At 42.0% G+C, this 24147-nt stretch overlaps 1 protein-coding gene across 2 annotated transcripts in view; it reads left to right on the plus strand.

Annotated features, from left to right (window-relative positions):
• The window catches only part of LOC147709522 (fucolectin-like), a 63352-nt gene extending 40247 nt beyond the window's left edge, over positions 1 to 23105 (plus strand). For both annotated transcript variants that reach the window (XM_086928065.1, XM_086928066.1), the window contains exon 4: positions 22794 to 23105. In XM_086928065.1, coding sequence (XP_086784191.1) covers positions 22794 to 22965 — 172 coding nt within the window. In that variant the 3' untranslated portion in view covers positions 22966 to 23105. The remainder of the gene's footprint in view (positions 1 to 22793) is intronic.
• The last annotated feature ends 1042 nt before the right edge of the window (positions 23106 to 24147 follow it).

Below are 24147 nucleotides of genomic sequence, written 5' to 3' on the forward strand. Positions count from 1 at the left end.
GGATTGAGGTCCCCCCCTGCAGGACGGCAGACAATGGCGAGACACAGGACACCCCTCCCCGAGGTCAGCAGCGGGGGGAGCGGGCGATGCTGAGCAGTGCCAGTGGTCCTGGCGTTCGAGATCGAATAGTCCCCGCTGGGACTCACCCAGAGACAACACAGCGAGATAAGGACATGAACACTTGACTAGAAGCCATCAAACAGTAATGTATAAAATATGTTTAATGTAAGACTTGGTTGCTCCAATGGGAACAGCGTGTCAGCCTGCCCGGGGTCTATGAGCCGGGCTCACTGTTTACCTGATGCACTCCCGGACTGAGGGGCCGATCGAACTGGGACACCACGGGAGGGCGGCCGGGACGGGGCTGGCACGCATTTTTCCTAAGTAAAGTTTCCTTGGTGGGCTTTCACAGGGGTAGGGTTGGGCGACAGGCGCTCTGCTAATTGGGGTGGTGGGTAGTTTGGAGCCCACGGAGCAGGGGGCAGGGAGGGGGGGTTTGTTTTTGCAGAGGAGGGCGGTGATGTTGGGTACAGATGGGGGGGAGGATGGAGTCGCTTGTTTGATAGAACCTTAAATGATTGCACTGATCACGTCTGCGGGGTGGGAACCGGGGAGGGGTGGGGAGTTGGGGACTCTTTACGCTGGGGGAGAACCAGGGAGGGTCGGGGAGTTTGGGGTTTGTTATGGTCGTACAAAGTATATGTTCATGAAGTCTATGATAGTTCCGAGGTGCTGAGTCAGAAAACCTTGCAGAGTAATGGATATGGCTAAGAGATGGGAAAAAAAGTCTAAAAAAAATGAGCTGGAATGTGAACGGATTGGGGATAGACTTAAACGCATCATAGTCTTACAGTTTATTAAAAGGCACCAGCCGGACGTGGTAATGCTACAGGAAACTCATCTGATGGGTAATACATGCCAGGCCCTCAAAAGATGGGGCTACACTTTAGCAGCACACTCCCGCTTCACCTCAGGCTCACGGGGGGGGTAGCAATCCTTCTACGCTGCTCTCTGCCCCTACATATAGACCGCACTGAATACGACCCGCAGGGCCGCTTCGCGGCAGTCTCAGGACGATGGGAGGGATACACATTGAACCTGCTTTCGGCCTATGTCCTGCCTGGTCTGCAGGCTCGAGCTTACTCAGACCTGGGCAAATTGCTACTCTCCCTTCCCGACGGTCAGCTCGTTTTAAGCGGAGACTTTAATTCAGTGGTCTCTGGGACCCTGGACAGACGACCCTCCAGAGACCTGCCCCAAGGACAAAAATGGTTAGCTGACTTTCTTGAGGCCTTCAGTCTCACGGACGTTTGGCGCCTTCTTCATCCCACAGATAGCCAATACACCTTCTTCTCTGGGCCGCATCACTCCTTCTCACGCCTCGATTACATCCTCACCCTACTGCAGCAAAACACTACAGTGCAGGATGCAACACTCTTAACTCGGGGCATATCGGACCACTCTCCGGTCACTACCCACATTACATTCGGAACCAAGCAAGAGGGTTGTGTAGTGCCAATAAACCCCTGGCACTTAAAAAGCGAAGACACACGGAAAAAACTTGACACCTCAATTTCCCAGTATTTTGAGCGCAATGTGGGATCAGTGAACTCCCCTGTCACGGAATGGGAGGAGTTTAAAACTGTGATTCGGGGGGAGGCGCTGTCTGCCATCGCGGGTAAGCGACAAGAGAAGCGCTGCCAGGTCGCGACAGTTGAGGCAGATCTCGCAGAACTTGAGGCGGAGGCACTCGAAAACGGGGCCAATACGGTTCGCCATAAGTTGCAGATCAATTTGGCAGAGTACAGAGCACTGGTCTCTCAAGAGGCCCAGACGGTGGCTAACAATTTTCACAAATGTCCCTGTAGGAGTTGTTTAAACAATATTCAATAAATTTCAATGTTGCCACAGAAGTGGTCAATTATTAGACATAAGCAAGGAAAACAGATTTAAACTGTTTTTAATTATTCAAAATATTCTTTTTGTCTTTTTTTCTTCTTTATACTTTTTTCATACACAAATCTAAAATATGGCAGCAAAAATACTACTATGTTGACAGGAAAGATTCTCAGTAGTATAAGGCAACTTTTGCTATACACATGGAAAAATAAATACCATGTACAGAATAGTACTTATCACGATACAGACGTGGCTAGGCATAAGATGGGTAGGCTGTATGACCAGTGCGATAAAGCCGGGAAACTCATAGCATGGCTAGACAAAAAGCAACAGGCCAGAATGGTAGTGCCGATAATACACACGTTGTCTGGGACGGTTCTTACAGAGCCTCGAGACATAGTGGACGAATTTGCTAAAACTACAAACAGGTCTATACGCGGGAGTCTGACCATCCAGAGGAGGACTCTATAGCCCTCCTAGCCGATATACGAATGCCGTGCCTGTCGGAAGACGATCGGGAGGCCATCAACAGCCCATTCACGGAGGCGGAAATACAGCGTGCAATAGTGGAACTCCGTACAGGGAAAGCACTGGGCCCGAACGGCCTCCCAATAGAGTTGTACAAGCTTAAATCTAATATTATTAGTAAATACCTTAAGTCCATGTTCGACACCAGCAGGAAGGCGGGAATACTGCCGCGTGACCAACGCGTAGCTACTATAGTGGCGATCCCAAAGGAAGGGAAGCCTAAGGAATCCTGTGCCTCCTATAGGACAATTTCCCTCCTCAACGCTGAGCCCAAAATTCTGGCAAAAACACTCGCCAATAGGCTTAAGCCGGTACTGAGTACATTGGTACATCCTGACCAGTCAGGCTTTATGCCTCACCGCAATACAGCCCTCAATATTAGACGCCTACACGGGGTGATCGGGCAACGCCATAAACTACAGGAGGACGCGGTTGTGGTCTCCCTGGACGCCACCATGGCGTTTGACACCCTAGAGTGGCCCTACATGTTCGCTGTCCTACGGAAACTGGGCTTCGGACCCCAATTTATAGCTTGGGTCCGTCTTCTTTATTCTAAACCACTGGCACAGGTGCTGGTGAACAACAAGGTGTCAGAGGTCTTCACGTTAGAACGCGGGACTAGACAGGGATGCCCCCTTTCTCCCCTCCTGTTCGCCCTTTCCTTGGAACCGCTGGCAGCCTGGATCAGACAAGACGTCTACCTGAGAGGGATAGAGTGGGCGGAGGGATGGGAAGACAAAATATCACTTTACGCAGATGATATTCTTCTATATCTCTCCAAGCCACGTAGGTCGATACTTGCTGCACTGGACACCTTCGCAAGCTTTGGCCGTAATTCCGGCTTCCGAGTCAACTGGGGCAAATCGTATCTGTACGCACTACGCGGGAACCCCCCAAGGCTCCCCGACACATGTCCCATCACAGTAGTGGAGGACGGCTTCACATACCTGGGAGTGTTTAGCTCCAAGGACAAGGTCCTGTCCTATGAGCGTAACCTTCAACCACCCCTAAGACGGCTTCAGAGAGAGGCAAAGTCCTGGCAGACCCTGCCATTGTCGCTATTGGGCCGAGCTGCTTTATTTAAAATGATGGCGCTGCCGAGGTTCCTTTACGCTCTCCAAAATTGCCCAATGCCTACTTCACAGCAATCGAGGCGGCTCAACCTGACCTCCTGTGGGCAGGCGCCCCACGCATTGCATTGTCCAAACTCACACTGGGATGGTATGATGGTGGCATAGCCCTCCCCGACATCCGTAAGTACTATTGGGCGGCCCATCTCGCAGCTATTAATCAAGGGACATATGGGGATGGGAATGATCCGGCCTACGGGATGGACAGATGGCTGCTCCCTGGGGGGAACTATGAGACTGCACTCTACTCTAAGACGGGCAAACATTAACTCACTGGGCCTACACAACACTCAGTACAGATATGGCACATAGCTCCGAAAAAATTGGGATGGTCCGGGGTCCTCACCATGGCTACACCTCTCTGGGCCGCTGAAAAGTTAGGCAACCTGGGTCGGTCAAAAGGGTTCCGGAACTGGGACCTGATTGGGATCTCCCAAATAAAAGACATCTGGGGTCCTGAAGGTATTCACACATTTGCCCACCTGCAGGACACATACGAGCTGGCACACACCGAACACTTCAGATATCTGCAGGTGAGGCACTCCCTTCAGACAAGCATTCCACCTCACACTAAACTGCCACAAATCTCACCTCTTGAAGACAGACTACTAGATGGCCATATGCCAGAACACGCCATATCTCTCACGTACAAAAAACTGATCAATAATCCCCCCCAACCTGCTCCTTCCCTTGAAAGAGAAATGGATGGCTGATGGGTTGGAAATTGACGAGGAAGAGTGGATGTATGCTCTTGCCTCGCCTCGCGAGGTGGCGATCTCAGCCCGAATGCACCTAATTCAACTGAAAATACTGCACAGAATTTATATTTCTTGTGCGAGGCTGCAACTTATGGGAAGAGGGGGGGACGGGCTATGCAGGAGGGGATGTGGTGCAACAGATACCTTTTTTCATATACTGTGGGGATGTCAAAAAGTGCAAAAGTACTGGAGGAGGGTGGCGCACTGCATGCAAGAGGTGTGGGAGGTGGAGATTCGCCAAGAGGCCAAGAGATGTCTTCTTAACATATGGGAACCCACTGACCTATCGCCCAAAGGGAAACTCTGGGTAACGCTTGGGCAAATGGTGGCGAAAATAAATATTGCTAGATTGTGGGGTGACCCTAACCCACCAAGGCTGAGAGACTGGCAATGTGACATGGACTGGTGTATGCTGCAGGAGCAGACAGTGTATGTAACAAGAGGTTGTCCCCATAAGTGGGTGGAAGTCTGGTCTAGGTGGAACGAATACAGGGGTAACATCTGTGAGCCTTCTCCAACCGCGCAGACTAGCTCGCTGGACATATAATGCATCTTATTCCTAACTGACTCTAAGCACTTAAATGCAATTGGATACTGCTCATCCACCGGAACTGCACTGTACCTGATTGTGAAGTAACTTAACGACCAAGTTAAAGGGGAGCTTGTTCTTTGTTTGTTTCCCCCCGTTTTAAAATTTTTTAAAAACTGTTGACCTTATCCTATGCACTAAACTAAAAATTGGACCTTCATCATCCTGCCTTATACCTCATGATAGCAAGCACATGCACTTTACAACGCCGCCGTACTCCCGAGTTGACGGCACAGGGGCTGTGTCTCTCATGATATGGTAATAATGATGCTCCGATTGTTTGGCCGGCCTGCTGGGTTGTAGGCGGGAATATTGTATATTGTGATCTGCTAAATAAAGGTCTTAAAAAAAAAAAAAGAAGGAATTTCTTCAAATGTTTGACCAAAGAAAGGAGTCACAGGCAACGGACAACGAATTATTGTAAATAAAACTGGGAAAACGGGAACTAGTCGCTTATCTGGTCCAATTCAACAAGTTGGTAGTGGAAACTGAATGACCTGAGAATAAGTGGGCAGCAGTCTTCTATTGAGGTTTAAAGGACGAAGTAAAAGATGCATTATCCCTAATCGACCAATGGAAATTTTAGCATTGGTAGACTTGGATTTAGAGATTGATTTCTGTCAGAATGAAAGGAGAGGAGAGAAGAAAAGAGTATTTCGACCAAGCGTACCTCAACTTGATAGCATCAAGTCAGAAGTAGCAAGAGTTGCAGAGAGTTCATCAGGTGTGGAACCGATGCAAGTAGGCACCATCAGAGGTCTATTATCCAAGGAGGAGAAAGAGAAAAGGCAACAGAACAAGTTGTGCCTATTTTGTGGAGGCAGTGGACACTTTGTGAGAGCATGCCCAAAAAACCCAAAGATGCAGGTGAAGGTAACCTTGCAGCACCACCAGTAAGTGGAGTTGGGCTGGTAAGTGCAAAAGAGGAAACAACTCTGACAAACCATCTAGTGGCAAATACTCGGCAGGTATCATCACTTTATTTGGTTCTGAAAATGACCTTAAAATTCCGGAATGTTGTCTTGAAGGAAATTTCAGTGATGGTAGACTCTGGGGCAATGGGAAACTTTTGTGCCTTAAAATTTGAAACTCATATTGGATTAAATGCCATAAGAAAAGAGAAAAGTGAGGCTGGTAGAGCTGTTGATGGTACCAATCTGATTTCGAGACCCATAGTCAGTCACAAAGAACCAGTAAAGATGATAACCGCGGAAGGTAATCTGGAAATCTTGCAATTTAGTTGAATTGATGCCCCGCAGTTTTAGCTAATATTAGGACTTCCCTGGTTAACAGAACACAACCCATCAATACATTGGAGTGCTAGAACAATTAAGAAGGATTTAGAATATTTTAAAGAACATTGCTTTACAGAAAAAGAAGCACTTCAAGGACGAAGTGCAGTCGCCCACCTTTGCGAGAACAGAGTATCAGTTTGTGTAACACAAACTAACAAAGTTTCAAGAGAATGTGAGGACAACGCCAATGTGTTTAATGAAGTTGAAGTGGAGAAACTTCCACCTCACAGGCCCTACGACTACAAGATCGAACCAAGAGCAAACCTGCCATATAGGTTTTGTCAGTAACTGTACAGATTTAAGGCAACTAAAATGCAGACCAATGGATACTCCTGCATATGTAATAATTTTCAGAAAGAACCAAAGAAAAACAATCAATTTATCAAAAATACAAAAAGTTAGCATTTATTACGTTTTTAAACCATGAAAGAAAATGTATTTTAAATCATTCATTCACTTTCATATCTATCATACAAACTCACAGCCATACTGAAAACAGATTTAAAACATTTTTAGAATGTTAATACCTTATCATGAATTAATAAATCAGCACAAAATGTGCAATACACTATCCAAAAAGTGGCACAAATTCGATTGACTGGTGGAATTATACACGCGTTTCGGCACTACCAAAGTGCCTTCGTCAGAAAGACGGCCACAGTGAAAGCAATTGATGAATCTCTGAAACAAAATTTGTCTTAAGAAAAAAGAGGTTCTTTCATGAATATAAAAATAGTACAAAAAAGACATTTGCATTGAATAGTTAAGGAGATTACATAGGTAGCAATACAGAAATGAGGATAAGAGAGATGATGCGTCACCAGTTTAGTAAGTTGGAATTGAAATGTTAGAGATCATGTATACTCGCCACCAAAGAAGGATAAAAGAGCAAAATACCAACCAGTGATTCGAGAAAGTATGCTTCGTAATTATACAACATCATTTAGTAAAAACTGAGGTCTTAGGCTCTGGTTACTCTACTGGCTTTGGCAAACCATGTGACACATAGGTTGCTGGTACATTCTTGGCTACCTTTCACAGCTTAATAAAGCTTTTTTGAAACATCTTTTCTAAATAACCACCGTTTATCCTGTGACATGCCGGTTGCAAGTTAAATTGCCGTAACCTGAGCACGTCAGATTTAGTTTCCAGACACACCTGCAGACAGAAGGAACCCCATATCCAGAGGCTCTGATTTCATTCACCAGTAAGTACGCGTTTGAAGTATCTTAGGTTTAGTTTGTTGAATCCTTGACCACAATTTAAACAGATCAGTAGTTTTTCTGTGAGAACTGCATCTCGGTTCACACACTGCCTGCTAGCTGTATGTGCATATTATACATAATTTAACGGAACCATTGGTGGCTATTTAGATAATTATGTGTTTCATCATGCATTCATGCCACATTAGTTTTCGTTTCTTCTCTCTGTAGGAAGTAATGATACACCTTTGAGTTCCGCTTTTCATAATATCCCCTTATCAGAGTAAAACGTTTGACAGCGTAGCGATATTGGAAAGTTAAGTGTCTGCTTTCAGATACCTTAAAGCCTATTGGCTGTGACAGGTGAAAATGGCTGTATATTTTATTTTTTCGATTTATTTTTTTGATTTGTTATTTTGTTTATATTACAGTTATCTGTGAAACCAGCAATTAGAATTGTATTTAGTCCCTTCATCTGTATCATAACGTAACAAATTAAGTGTCATCTTGTTACATCGATGAATTTTTTCATTCCAGTATAAAATTTGTTAAATATTATTCCCATTAAATTACTTATTTTGAATCACAATTGGGATACATAACCAATCCTTTTTGCCTGTCCAGGCAATGCATGTCCATTGGACAATCAGGTACGAATATAAAATAAATTAACATAGTTGTAATTAAAGATAGAAGGCTATAAAATCTTTTCAGCCCACTCACAATTGTTTTAATTTACATTTTTCCACATCTTTAGTATACCCTCAGGATATCTTTCTGTATTTTGCAGCATAAACTGATGTTCCATCGTCATTTGTTTTTAAGGTAACAATCAGTTAGAAATTTGTATTGACCATTAAAAAGAGTAGGTTCTGTATACTAATTATCACATATACGTGTGTTTTCATTTCTACTTTGCAGATTATCTTCGAAATATCGTATTGTCCTTATTCGACTGTGCATCATCACAGGTGTACTATCTAAACTAAGAGTAGGTACCTCTACTGACATCACACATTTAGAATGTTACTATGATACACTTTAGGGTTTCCTTTGCTGTGTATTTCTCAAATCACTAGTTGGTATTTTGCTCTTTTATCCTTCTTTGGTGGTGAGTATACATGATCTCTAGCATTTCAATTCCAACTTACTAAACTGGTGACGCATTGATGTTACCATGACTCTGAAGGCATCTCTCTTATCCTTATTTCTGTATTGCTACCTCTGTAATATCCTTAACTATTCAATGCAAATGTCTAGTTTGTACTATTTTTATATTCATGAAAGAACCTCTTTATTCATAAAGATACATTTTGTTTCACAGATTCATCAATTGCTTTCAATGCGGCCGTCTTCCCGACAAAGGCACTTTGGTAGTGCCGAAACGCGCGTAGAATTCCACCAGTCAATTGAATTTGTGCCACTTTTTGGATAGTGTATTGCAAATTTTATGCTGATTTATTAATTCATGATAATGTGTTATCATTCTAACAATGTTTTTCATTGTTTTGAGTATGGTTGTGAGTTTGTATGATGGATATGAAAGTGAATGAATGATTTAAAATACATTTTCTTTCATGGTTTAAACACTTAATAAATGCTAACTTTTTGTATTTTTGATAAATTGATTGTTGTCTTTGGTTCTTTCTGACAATTATTACATATGCAGGAGTATCAATTGGTCTGCAATTTGGTTGCCTTACATATGTACAGTTATTGACTTTTTCCCTCCTTCCAATATTAGGAACTGTAGGGGGCCTATTCTGTACCTTTAATGGTTTCATCAGATCATCTCAGTCTCCTGTCTCTTCACCCCTCTTCTTTGTGCTGAAAAAAAGGAAGAGAGTTAAGAGCTTGTATTGATTATAGGACAATAAATAGAATCACCAAAAAGAATCACTTCCCATTGCCTCGAATTTCAGTGCTACTACATCAGGTGAAAGAGGCAAAAATCTACACAAAGTTGGATCTGAGAGGTGCCTACCACCTGATTAGACTGCGGAAAGGAGACAAGTGGAAAACAGCATTTAGGACAAAGTATGGACAGTAAGAATATTAAGTAAAGCCGTACGGTCTGTGCAACGCCGCTGCAGCGTTCCAGCACTTCATAAACTATGTACTGAGTGACTTCATGGACAGATGTGCAATTCTGTACATTGATGATATTTTGATTCATTCAAACATGGAACAAGAGCTTTGAGACCAAGTCAGAGCAGTTCTACAATGATTGTGGGAGAACACCCTGTATGCCAGATTGGAAAAGTGTTTGTTCAATGTCACAAAAGTAGAGGTCTTGGGGTGTGTACTATCACATTCTGGCATAACGATGGATGAACAAAAAGGCAGTCACTGAATGGAAATCTCCCATGACCATCAAAAAAGTCCAGAGCTTCATTGGGTTTGCAAATTTCTATAGGAGATTTATACATGAGTTCTCCCAAAAAACATTCCCTTGACTCGACTGTTACAAAAAGGATACCCTTCAAATGGTCAGAAGAACCTGAAGCCGCCTTTAACTCTTTGAAAAAAAGTTTCACCACAGCTCTAGTTCTATTCCACGCAGATCCGGATGAGCCCTTTTACCTTAAAACTGATGTCTCTGAACTGGCCATCTGGGGAATCCTCTCTCAAAGGCACAAAGAAACCGGACAGCTGCACTCAGTTGCTTATCAGTCTCAAATGCTAACCACGCAGATATTAACTATACCATTACCGAGTAAGAGCACTTGGCCATAAAAGTTGCGTTTAAGTTATGGAGGTATTATCTGATGGGTGGAAGACATACGGGGATGGTATTCACAGACCACAGAAATTTTGACTTTTTTCAGATCGGCCCGAACTCTAACTCCTAGTCAACTCCGATGGTCGCTGTACTTTGCTGACTATCATTTTGTCATTACCTACAGACCCGGAACAAAGAACGGGAAAGTGGATGTTTTGATGAGACTTGATACTGAAAACCAGAGAAAACCTGTCGAAGATCAACAAATAATTCCCCGTGAGAATAGTCTCCAAAGGATCCTTGGAAGAATAACTTCAGCATACATTAAAGAAAAAAGAAATGAAGGAATGGGCTGACGAAGATCCAGAGAGACAGCTTTGAGTTACACTGCCTTATCAGGAAAAGGCATTGTACTTGGCCACAAAAGAACTGCAGACCCAAGCAATGCATGAGTGCCACAATAGTCCAATGGCTGGCCATAAAGAAGTGCAAAAGACTGAGGACTTGGTTAAATGAAAATTTTGGTGGCCTCATATGAGTCAGGACATACGCTGATATGTTATTATTTGTGAGATCTGTGCTCGGGGAAAATCTGAAAGGCAGGCTCCTAAAGGATTGTTGCAACCCTTACCCATGCCCCTGTACCCTTAGCACACGGTTTCTTTATATCTAATGGTGGACCTAACCTCGAGTCTAGGTAACGGCACAATCCTAGTCTACTCTCTGTAAATACTTTTACTAAAATGATACCGTTTGTGGCTTTTAAAGGACTACCTACAGCAAACAATTGACTCAACTTTTTATAAAGATATAACTTGAATCCATGGCATCCCTAAGATAATAGCTCTATAACAACAAGAGAGGGAGGGAAGACAACACTCTCAATCCCCTGGGCAATGTTTCATGAACAACAAAAGAGTGTAATTCATCAAATGTGTACAAGCACGCAAAAGGAGAAAGGTGAAAAGAAACAAACCTCCTTGGATTTGCTCAGGAAGCCCTCGCTCACCGCCCTGGGCGATGACATGCTTCATCATCGGTCCCACCGGGAGAAGCTGAATGTCTCCCCGGTGTGCTTCAATGCCAGGTGACTGCAGAGCTGGTTTTGTGAGAGTTGTGTGAAAAATAAGTGTTTAAAAATGTCTCGGTTGTATCCCACATAAAAACTTTATTCGGTGGTCAACCTGACATATATAAAAACAATGTGATGGGAAATTACCAAGATAATTGTCCGGATATTTCCACTTAAAGTGAGATCGACATGTTTCTGTGAAAGTTAAAATCGGTGTAAAAACTATTAGTGACAAACCACACCGATTCCTCTGATTTCGAGGGAAACCCCCAATTTTTTCCTGTTGGTTTTTTCTCTTTTTTGTTTGCCCTGCACTAATAGTTTTAACACCGATTTTAACTTTCAAGTCCTCAGGTAAGGGTGGGCCTTAGCGGGCCCATACCGCCGAGGTACACTCCCAATGATCCTGAAGAATGCAGGGGATTCTGGGTAGGAAAACATTGGGGGGTCCACGCAAGCCATAACTCACTAGACTCACCCGGGTGTCTAGTTTTCAGTAATGTGTAGGTTTGGTCATTTCCCAAGATGGCTGCCGAGTCCGGGGCCAAAAACCCAGGTGACCCCCCTACCCCTTTTGAAAAACAGGTTGTTTTGTGATAGGTAATTTGGATGTCTCCTCAATACGTTTTGGGTCCTTGCCTGTCCCAGGTACTTGCCCCACCCACACAAGTGAGGTGCCATTTTCAACTGAAGAGTTTGAGGAATGCGGGCAGGGTGGTATTTTGAGGATCCACGCAGATTCCAGAACTTTCCATCACACAAATGTGTTTTTTTGTCAACGTTTGAGGTTTACAAGGGATTCTGGGGATTCTGGGTAACAGAACCTAGTGAGAGCCACATAAGTCACCAAGTCCTGGATTCCCCTGGGTGTCTAGTTTTAAAAAATGTATAGGTTTTCTAGGTTTCCTTAGGTGCTGGCAGAGCTAGGGTTCAAAACCTACAGCTAGGCACTTTGCCAAACAAGGGTCAGTTTTCACTGTAACAATGTGGTGTGTCCACGTTGAGTTTTGGGCTGTTTCCTGTTCAAGGCACTAGGCCTACCCCCACAAGTGAGGTACCATTTTTATCGTAAGACTTTGAGAAACGCCGGTTTGGTGGAATTTTGTGGATCCACACAGATTCTAGAACTTTCCATCACAGGAATGAAGGGAAAATCTTTTATTTTTAAAAAGTTTGAGGTTTGCAGGAGATTCTTGGTAAAAGAACCTGGTGAGGGCAATACACGTCACCCCCTCCTGGATTCCCCAGGGTGTCTACTTTTAAAAAATGTATAGGTTTGCTAGGTTTACCTAGGTGCCGGCAGAGCTAGGGTTCCAAATCTACAGCTAGGCACTTTGCCAAAAAATGTTCCGTTTTCACTATAAAAATGTGGTGTGTCCACGTTGCGTTTTGGGTCGTTTCCAGTTGCAGGCACTAGGCCTACCCACACAGGTGAAGTCCTATTTTTATGGGAAGAGTTTGGGGAACGCAAGGAGGGTAAAGTTTTGTGGATCCACACAGATTCTAGAACTTTTCATCACGGAAATGTGAGAAAAATGTGTTTTTTATTTTGACAGAGTTTGGGGTTTGAAGGGAATTTTGGGTAACAGGATCTGGTGAGAGCAACACAAGTCACCACCTCCTGGATTTCCCAGGTTGTCTAGTTTTCAAAAATGTATAGGTTGTCTAGGTTTCCCTAGGTGCCGGCAGAGCTAGGTTTCAAAATCTACAACTAGGCACTTTGCCAAAAAAGGGTCAGTTTTCACTGTAAAAATGTGGTGTGTGCACGTAGCGTTTTGGGCCGTTTCCTGTTGAGGGCACTAGGCCTACCCACACAAGTGAGGTACCATTTCTCTCAGAAGAATTTGGGGAACATGGGGCGGTTGGAATTTACGCAGATTCTAGAACTTTCTGTCACAGAAATGTGAGGAAATTTTATTTTACAAAGTTTTAGTTTTGCAGGGGATTCTGGATAACAGAACCTGGTGAGAGCAACACAAGTCACCCCATCCTGGATTCCTCTGGGTGTCTAGTTTTCAAAAATGTATAGGTTTGCTAGGTTTCCCTAGGTGCCGGCATTGCTAGGGTTCAACATCCACAGCGAGACAGTGTGCAAAAAAAGGGTCGGTTTTCACTGTAAAAATGTGGTGTGTCCAAGTTGTGTTTTTGGCCGTTTCCTGTTGTGGGCACTAGGCCTACCCACACACGTGAGGTAGCATTTTTATCAGTAGACTTAGAGAAACTCAGAATTGTAGAGCAACTGTTATTACGAATTTACTTTCTATGCATTTCTGCCTTCCTAATGTAGGACAATGTGTAAAAAATAAGGCACTTTAAAAAATGTCCTACAATTCACAGGCTAGTATGGGCTACCAAAATTTCGGAGATCGGCAAATAGCTACTGGTTCTAAACTATATTTTGTTTCCATTTCGGAAATACATAGGTGTCTTTGATACCTATTTTTCACTCTTTATATTTTACTACAGTTTTTGCTATATATCTGCTACACAATGAAAACCCACTGCAACAAGCTGCTCGGTTATTGGCTCTGGGTCCCTTGGGTTCTTAGTGAACTTACAAGCCCTATATATCTCCACAACCAGAAGCGTCCAGCGGATGTAACGGTACATTGCTTTCAAACATCTGTCATTGTTAGAAAAAGTTACAGGTGAAAATGTTGACACAAATGGCAATTTTTTTCAACTCATTTGTAATTTTTCTTGTTTTCAACTGTTAGTTTCCATAAATAAACCTTGAAGGATCAATGCAGATGACCCCGTGAAGAATTCAGAATTTAGTCTACTTTATAGAAACGTATAGCTTTCCAGGATCAATTATTACTTTCACACCCAGTAAAATGCCAAAAATGTGTAAAGAAATGTTGTTTTCTGACAAATGTCTGCTTGTCCCTGAAATCTGGGGAGATGATGATTTGAGAACCACAAACTCTTTGTTGATACCATCTGCAGGGGGAAAACCAGACTCTTTCTTCTGCAGCACCTTTTCCCCGTTTTCCCCCCAAAAACACAATTTTGCACTATTTTGCCTTATTTCTGGGTCCCCTCCAGGGGAATCCACAAACCCTGGGTTTCTTTAAAATCCTTATGATGCTGGAAGAAAAGGGTGCAAATTTAGTGTGGATACCTTATGTGGAAAAATTTTACAGGGGCCTATGCGCAAACTACCCTAAATACCCTAAAAAGCCGGGAAAAGCCTAGCAGCGAAAGGTTTAATAATATCGACGTTACTACCATGACCTACAAAAAAGTGCCCCTAAACCTGACCATCCTCTGAGACTGTCTGAGATCAGCTCTGCAGAACGGAGTGAGACTAAGACCCCGGACAACTGCTTGATATGGAAACAACACTGTGTAGCAGGTAGAGCTTCATAATGCTAGGAGACATTTGGCGTTTATGCACACTTAAACATTTAAGCAATAATAATGCATCTACAGAAAGTTGACTACGTTTATTTGGAGGGAGTAATCATTATTAATATGAATGGTACAACAATGTCTGCAATAAAGTGTGTATGCACTTGCCTATATACACCACTTGCTCAAGATCACATTTGGAGCGTGGAATGATTTAGAAACTTAGGGCAGACAAAGGAATGGTGGATATGTACACTGCATGTACTGTTTGAACAATATAACATCTGTCAAAGTCTACAGAAAAGTGCCTCTATAAAAAGCCATATGCCTTTTCTGTCCCAAATCACACCAAACTCAAAGTAACTGCTTGCTAAAGGAAAAACATTTACATGAGGCATGCTTATAGAATTACTTTGCTCTTGAAGCAGGAATGTGTTTAAATATATAATACATAGTATTATTTACATTGTTACCTTAACCACTATTATAAATATAACCTAAAGAATGTCTGCAAGCATTTATATTCAAGTACCCGAAACAAAATTGGCATTAATATTAACCATGTTAATATTAGCTGTTACTACAGTCAAATAAGTTCCAGTTCACTTAATGTAACCATGTGGAGCACAGAATGAAATGCACATCAAATGACTAATATTTTTATGAAAAAAAACAGGTTACTGTTATACAGACACTTACCATGGGCTACAGTGAAGCTTGGCAACAACAATAAGAGATGTTTGCAGGAAACAGAAAAATACAACAAAGTTCACAGGCTCTTTAAATGTTACAAAACATTAGTATTATTTGTAATCTCACATATACAGTTAGAATCTCAGCGAATAGATCAAGCAGTAAATAGGAGCACATTTTTAGCAAGAATTACTAAAAAGAATAGCTAAACCATAGTTATGCCTTTGCCTACTTTAAATTGCACTTACAAGCACCATTATACGTCTCTTCCATACAATAAAAACAAAAAGCAAACCACACTGCTACAAGGGCCTGACAGAGTGAGAGAACTGCCTGAAGTCCAGTTGAAGGGATTGCAAAACTAGAAATGGTAATGTATTCTTAGGAAAAGTGGAAGGACATGGAAAGGGTATTTCTTACTCCTGGAAAACAAACATCTTTAAAGGTTACAAAAACCAGGACAACAATGTAAAATAGTATATAATTAGTGTGATTCACTCATCTTCAACAAATTTAAATATAAAATTAAAGGAAGTGCATTCCTAACGTTGCTCAAGTAAGGGTGAAAAAATTGACAAAATAAAAGGAATGTTGAACAACAAACCCAAATATTGTAATTAATCATGCAACAGAGTTCTTAATCTTTTGGTCTTCTGTGGACCCCTACTTTAGCTTTACTGTAATCTGTGGAACTTCAATGAGTCATTATTGGAATCTGGGGATCCTCAATGAGTCAATATTGGAATCCGGGTACCTTGGCCTAAGCAATTTTGATGATTTGAGCCGCAAAGCAATACACAAAATTACAGAAACATGCAAGCATCAAACAAATACACAAATTTTGAGCTATTTTATTTAATTCACAAACACATATAAAAATGTCATAGTTTTAATTTTAACAGGAATTTTAAAGCTTTTTCAAATTCAATTGAGGCCACCCATCATCCATACTGTATTGTTTGATACACTTGCACTGCTCTCCTGAATAAGTCTGAAGATACTAGCTTGATTTGTAGTGTCCAAATTTAAATTACTTCACATTTACAGAACATTTTCAATTTTGCCTCTTTATTGATATACACTGTATCAATGTGTTAATATAATTGTATCTTCTAAGCAGTTGAGGTATCTACCACATACATTGAACAAACAATGCGCTTCAAATTGCACAATTCATTAGCATATGTTATGTAACAATGACTATAAAGCATAGCATTTTGAATAATATGTCGTTTTGGGTAAATATAAGTTTTGTGTAAATAAAATGGATCAGTTTTAAACAGAAACTTAGAAGGCTTAATCAATTCTGCTAGCACCCTACTGGCCTTGCGATTATCAGAATGTGTTTTAGTCAGATAAGTCTAGGCATCTTAACTTCTCTCAGACTCATGCATGCTTCGTCCTAGCTTAAGTACTCTATTGACATTGCTTGAGCTGCCACTATATGTTCTAATCTTAACATAGAATCTTCCAGTTTATGTAGCTTGTGCATTATTGCTCTCTGGGCCTCAACTGTTGTCTGTATGTCAGATCCTTCATTCAAGTTAAATATGTTCTCTATAGTTTCAATCAGTAAATGTTTGAAGGCTTTATCTTTCAACATTGCACACTGCATTCTCCACACTGTTTTGGTTTTATACAAGGCATGGCATACAATAGGCGCTGGGGGTGCGCCCCACCAATATATCAGAAGGTAAATGAGCAATAATCAAGAATTTAATTTTTGTTTTTACCTTGTCACATTTGCTGTGTGTTCAAATATAGGAATCAAATGCCAAGCTATGTCTTCAGACAAATTGCTGCATCATGGAAATGGGTGTTTACTTTTCTTTCTCTGAATGCAGAGGTAGCGGATTTTGGAAAGATAACCACCTGACAATTTTGCAGGGATACAGGGGATGTAAAAGCAAATGCTGTAGGATGTTTGTTGGTTTCTAACACAAAAATGTAAATGTCGGTACATGAACTGTTCAAATATTTCCAATTAAATAATCAGTTAACAAGTTACAAATGAAGATACGTCGTGATAGAAACAAAGATTTTAATGGAATCAATAAAAAACAAGACCCTTTACTTGGTGATGTTCAAATGATGAATAATTGCAGAAACCCAATTTCCATACATTATCAATTATGCACCATATAGTTGTAGCAATAAAACTGCATGTCAGTTTAAATTTTGCAGTCATTTCAATGGGGAGCGTGCTGTATGTGAATAATATGGTGCTACCACACCATATGTTAGTATATATTTGCAACAGTGTACTCTAAAGTACACCCCTGGCTACATACCACACCTTTACCAGTCTACTGCTGAATGCCTGTGGGTCATTTGCTATACTTGCTTTTGGTGAAACACTTGAAATGTTCGAAATTTGTATGACCTAAGTGAAATTACATTGATGGCAGCACCAAATCCCTGAAAATTGTTCCAGCTTCACTCTCGCATGTAGAGTTCTGTATTGTGCAAATTAAGCAGTCCAGCCTCACATATGGATTGTGTGCTGTGTAGCAATATTTATATTTTCTGGTATTTCAGATCCTGATCCACCAAGAGTCTACCTGCGACACATGTGTAATCCATTTGCTTTGAAATATTGTGCTGTGTGTAGTGGGTGCCTGTGTGAGGGATGGGTGTGGGGTTCTAGCTCCTGTTTCTTGTTGATTGCAGCACAGTTCTGGCACGTTATGGTTTTGCCAAATTGATGTCACATATACTATGATATCATCGTTGGAAATGTTGATCTTTATAGTGCCATTAACCCACATATGTAAGGAACATGTACAGAGCCTCAGGGTATAGTTGGGAAGTTTAACTCAATCGGATCATCAATGGGAGGTCTCCTCTCCCTTTGCAAGGACTACTGACATCTTACGAGCCGTCCCGCTCCCTGAGATCCTCCGGTTCAGGACTCCTGGTTATTCCCAAGGTGTCTAGAGCACGGATGGGCGGAAAATCTTTTAGGTACCTTGCAGCCTCTAGATGGAACAAACTACCCATGGCATTGCGATTAGAACCATCAGAACTAATCTTTAGAGCCAAGCTTAAAACTGCACTATTCGTACAGTAAGGTATGCCGCTTCTGCAGGTTCCAGTAAGTATCTCTCCTTAGCGCGGGGATACGCCGCTGTGCGTCACCAAGCGCTTTACAAAACCCCCTAAATAGAAAATAGAAATAGAAATGAAGAACCATTTTGACATACTGGTTTGGCTCTGTCTTTTGGTAATGATTTTCAGGAGGCTCGTCTTAACACATATCCTCACCATGAACGGGTTGCCTAATCCTGCCTTCTATTTTAATTAGAGAAACCCAAGTGGGTGGTTTCCATGACCTTTTCAAAGAATGTAGTGTGGTCCAGTTTTGCTAGCTTTTCCTCAACTTTTTCTGCATTTTTAAGACCAGGATTTAGCAGGCTGACTGGTGGTACAGTGTAGTTGATGAGGAGTTTCAAGGCGTTCCCTTTTAAGCACTATGAAAGTCACAAAATAAACCTGTGCTTAACCATCTGGTAGCATGGCCCAACACAGTAAGGCTTAAATTAGGGGCACTATTTTAAGTATTTATGCAGCACTCAACCAGTAATAAGTGAAAACACACGACAAGAAAAATCCCAAATCAATCATAGATTTCAATAAGTAACATGACAAGGTTCAAGGTTCTTTATTTTTATCAACTTAAAACACTGCAAGTACATTGAAAAATACATTAATGTAAATAATGAACAATGCTACCGTGGACCAAATCTCTTTATAGTTCATTGTAAGCCAAGTAGCAAAAAAAAAGCATTTGCAATGCAATAAGTATTGCATTTGCAAAAGTTTAAGCTATTGCTATTGTAAATGGCAATACCTTTTATTTATATGTTTTGATAAAAATAGATAAAAGGCATTGTCATTTACAATGCCTATAGCTCAAACATTTGTAAATGCGAGACCTATTTCACTTTTAAAAAGCGGCCACCATTGTTCCGGGCTGCTTGGAGAAAGTTCTCATTGTGCAGGAAAGCATGTGGTGCCTGCAGTAGGGGAAATTCATTAAAGAATGTAGTGTTTATAGACTAAATAAGACACAGTGTAATAACAGAAGTAAAAGGGTCAGTACTCATGGGAGTTTACAAATGAAGACAAGGAGGTACTAAGGAGGGACTAACAAGCCTACTAACGAATCAGAAGCCAGTATTTACTAAGGATAATGACACAAGCCAATGAAAAATATGGACGTAGAGTGAGCGGAGCTACAAATCCATGCTCGAATACTGCATGACTCGCAGAGCAGCGCATGCAGTGCCCAGGCTCGACCTAAAAAAGCAAGAACATCAAGGAAAAGGACATGAGGTTTACAACCTTTTAGACTTCAATTTAATTGTGACTAGATGCTAAAGATGCAGGCCTTCCACCACAGGGGCAGTTAAAGTGTAAATACTATCAACACCAAGGGACGTTCTCTCATCAAGGTCCTCTGTCAGCTGTTGAAGTACAAAAGACATACCAGAAACAGTTCAAAATCCGAGGGCTATAGAAGCTGAGAAATCTAATGTTATCAAAGTTTGTTAAATGTAATCAACTAATATCAATTTAAAAACAGTCACGGTTTTGAAGACCTTTGGAGGTGCATTAAGTTGTAGCTAGAAAGGAGCGTTGTAGGGAACTTACAAACTAGCAATTAAAGTGTAAAAGTTTAATCACCCATGAACCCTCACCTATCAAGGTCTACTAAAAACTGCTGTATGAACAATTAAAGTGCGATTAGGGGAGAGGATTTAGCCTTACGGCTAGAGCGGTTGACCTCGGACCTGGGGAACCGGGTTCGAGTCTCAGCAACAACGCTACACATCCTGTTATTCTGGGAAAATCATGTAATCTACCCGTGCCTAACAAAAATGAATGTGTTCATCTGTAACAAAGCTGGCGCCCATGTAAAGTGCTCTGATAGCCAATCCCTCTGGTCTAGTTCGCGCTATATAAAACTCTTAAATAAAAATAAGTACAGTGCGAATACTATTTAGCCACAGGATTCAGCAGTTATTACTCAGTGAAATTGCATCCAAAAGAAGCAGGGTGTCAACGCCCACATTGAAAACAGGTAAAGTGCAAAAACTATTTTACGAATACTTTCAATGTGGCTAAACGGCTTAAGGGGCTTTGAAGCTGGGGAACAAGGTTCGCTTCTGGCGAGAGGGAAATAAACCCGGTGACTCTAGACAAATCAGGTAATCTACCTGTGTCTAAAAAATGAATATATCTGTTTAGTAAGGCAATAGGGGGCATATTTACAATAACTGCCGCATCCCTGCAAATCAACAGGGATGCGCCAGTTATTGTGCGCCACAGCTCCGCCATCATGGATGCGCCGCATTTACAATGCGGCTCACCATGGTGCATAAACGGCACAGATATGTGACGCATCTGTGCCGTAAAAGTGACGCATTGCTGGCGCTGGCGCTTGCGTTGCAAGCGCGACGCAGCTCCAGCAATGCACCGGGGGCCCCATCTAGTTAATGCTGCGTCAATCCTTACGCTTGCTTCAGGCAGGCACAGGGTTTTGACGCAGCATGGGCCGAAAAGTGACTGAGTGAAATCTTGTAGATTTCACTCAGCCACTTTTAGGAGGCATTCCTGCGCCGGAACCCCCCCCCCCTGCACAGGAACGCCTACATGTGGCACAGGGCATTACAACGTGCCGCATCTCCCAGATGCGTCATGTTGTAAGTACCCCCGCACCATGGAGCAGGATTTGCGCCGCCGAAGCGTCACAAAAGTGACACAACAACGGCGTAAATGAGGCGCAAGGGGCTTGTAAATCTGCCCCATAGTGCTTATGTAAAGCGCTCTGATACCTTTGGGTTGTGTTTGCACTGTATAAAACTGGAATATTCTCATAAGAAACATTGTTATAGCAGACTTTACAGATTAAAAAATTCTTGAAGATAAATGACAAGAGTCCCCCTTTAAACATTTGGCTACAGCAGCTTTACAAGATCTAATGTTCAGCCGTCTGAAGATTGGTGCTAGTCAAAAGCGCCTGAGGCGGATGCGATAAGTGCACACATCAGTAAATTGGGGACAGTTGACAGCTGCTTTGAAGCGTTTGCCCCTAGGCCATTGGGTTATTTACAATTTCTCTCATGTGGAATAGCTAACGATGACTCCTCCCAGGGAAAGCCCCGGGGAGGAAACCTGCAGTTCCGAGTAAAGGCCAACCAATTCTTCCACAAGGATACGAAAGGGCTGGGCTCGCTTATACCCCTGAGGGCCTGACTTCAGCCAAGAAGATCCTGTCAACCGCCTGCCGGAGATCCGGATGACACTGGTGCCCACTGGTGTCCAACCTTTGCCTCAGGTGCCTCCTTAGAACCTTGGATAGCTGCCAGGATTTTCACTCTATCCGTAGGGATAGCATTAGCAAGCTGGGGCTGTACTATGCATTAGATGGAGATGTGGATGCAACAACTGCCACAGGCAGGTATACTTTTCAAGGGTGACTTCTTCATGGCGGTGCTTGGAGGCTTTGTCCCTTGTCATGGTGGATGCTGGTTGGTGTCCACTGTGTATCCCGGCTGAAGCAACAAGTAAGGTGGAGCTGACCCACCTGTGCTTGGCGGCACAAGCAGTGAAACCTTGACCCTTAGGCAGACACATCTCCGCCATGGGCGGTCCAAATGAGGGGCCCCTTCACAGGAGGTCAGAGGGGCACAACAGGTGGGAGGAAATGTCTGATATAGGTTGAATTCAAAGGAAGAGGCCCCTGTGGTTCTGGGGCCTCCAGGAGCACTCAAGGGCAGGGCCCGGCATATTCACCAGTGGGGGCCCGACGCATGGACATGATTCCTCGTTCTGCGGATTGGCGTTTGTGATGTGAGCCAGCTAGATCACGTGTGTCATTCTCGGCGGCCAGCCATGCCAACATCACATTGCCTCCTCATTCCGACCCTCAACGGAGATGTGATTTACCCTGCCGTTGAAATTTCAGTCTATATCCAAGGTGCAAATGAGCCTTGCAGACATCTTCAAATACACACAAACTCACAACTTTCTTGTGTTCACCTACTATTAAAAGGAATTCTTGCCTATTGTGCCCCCAAACCTTCACCCACCCAAATGAATTGACATTTTGTGAGTACAAAAATAAAAGAAAATGCATTTAGATGCACAAATGGATTTTTGAATCAGGTCTTCAGTCTTTAAGAAAATAGTTTTTTTTGGGGGGGTGTTGGGTGGACTAAATACATTCATTTTAATGGGTTACAGAGGTATTATGGAAAATGGGCCAGGTGGAGGATCAAATATGATATGTCTTCTGCTCTTCCAGGGTCAGTTGTTTCAGCCATAAATGTACAAGACATGTGGAATAATTCACACTGTCCAGTTCATCTAACTGAAATTCTAAATTTGCTTCTTACTAATATCACTTTACTAAAGATAGCAATTGAACAGGTTTCCCACTAGTCTATGTTCTTTGAAACTCTTTTCTACACCCATTAATCAATTATTGCAAAATCTTTACATATGGTCAAACATATTGGCATTTCTGCTGTGTGCTTCTCATTTCAGATGTGCGACCATTTCATCGATGGCTTCTGGAGCAACGCAGACGTTTCAGTGCGATGGAATGGTTGGTCGCTATGTCAGTATCATCATAAGAGGCAGAGAGGACTATCTGACACCCTGTGAAGTGGAGGTCTTTGGATACCCTGAAGACCAAGCATCCACCTGCGTCTGTTGAAGAGTATGATAAAAGTACACATATAAATCTGATAGCTTTTGTGGAATATATTAAAACAATTAAAGCTTTAACGTAAAATGCATAATTGATATGTACTGACTAATATCTAATAAACATGATTTTAGTTTCAATTTATTACAGATGGCGGTTCTGTTGATTGATTATTCTCAAAGCATCTTAATGTTTGTACAATTTAGTTGAAAGGCATGTAATATATATGCGAAAACCTACTTCTTTTTTCTCATTATGTCACATGTGCGGCCATTAAAAGTTCTTTCTTATGTATTCACATTTTAGAAGATTTTGGTAATGAGATTCCTATTACGTTCCCACTTAAGGCCCCATGTGATAAAATACATTTGTTAGCAGTGGTCGAAATTTGCATACCGACTTTTATCGAATGCATTTATATTTTGTGAACTGACCTGTCTTAGGAGGTTACTTTAGAAAATACAGATTCATAGTGAGTCGCAGTTCGACCTACCTCATTATTATTAATGAAGTAGATTGTAAATTGGAAATCACTATGATTGGCTGGGGTCAGCAGACCACCATGTCTGTGATTGCAAAATAAAGCAATATTTTTTATTTCAACACAGCCTGACTTCTCAAAAGAAAAACGAGCTGTGTTTAAAATAATATATACAACGTTTAACAACTGGGTCACTGCCTGCTTCAACAAATTATTTTGTTAACATACACAAAGGGAAAGGAGTCTCTGAAGGGAATGGGTTACTGCTTCCTTTGAGGTGGTGGTAAAATACCATAAGGAAACTGTATTTGGAAGGAACGCATTTAGGTGCCTAAGCCCACTTAACATTTCAGAAAACATTTACTGAATCGTTAAATAGGTTTAGTATATTTAAGGAAGTGTTTTAGCATTCTCAGATTCTCTGATTTACCAAACCAGAGGGTTTGCAAATGCTAAAACCTTTAATATATGAGGCAATTACTCTCATCGAAACCCCTCATTCTTGCTAGAGGAGGAGACTGTTTGAGCAAAGCAATAGATCTCTTTTTGTAAAATACATCATAATACGAGTGGCTCATCATGAGTCACCAAAACAAATACACATTTCTGGCATCTCAGTTAACTTCAAGTGTACTTTATGTGATCTATAAGACAGAAGGGCCTAACCAAGGTAATGTCTCCATCGAAAACACAGCAGGGACTCATCACAA

The sequence above is a fragment of the Lissotriton vulgaris genome, chromosome 6 (assembly GCF_964263255.1).
Source record: "Lissotriton vulgaris chromosome 6, aLisVul1.2, whole genome shotgun sequence".
NCBI lineage: Eukaryota > Metazoa > Chordata > Amphibia > Caudata > Salamandridae > Lissotriton > Lissotriton vulgaris.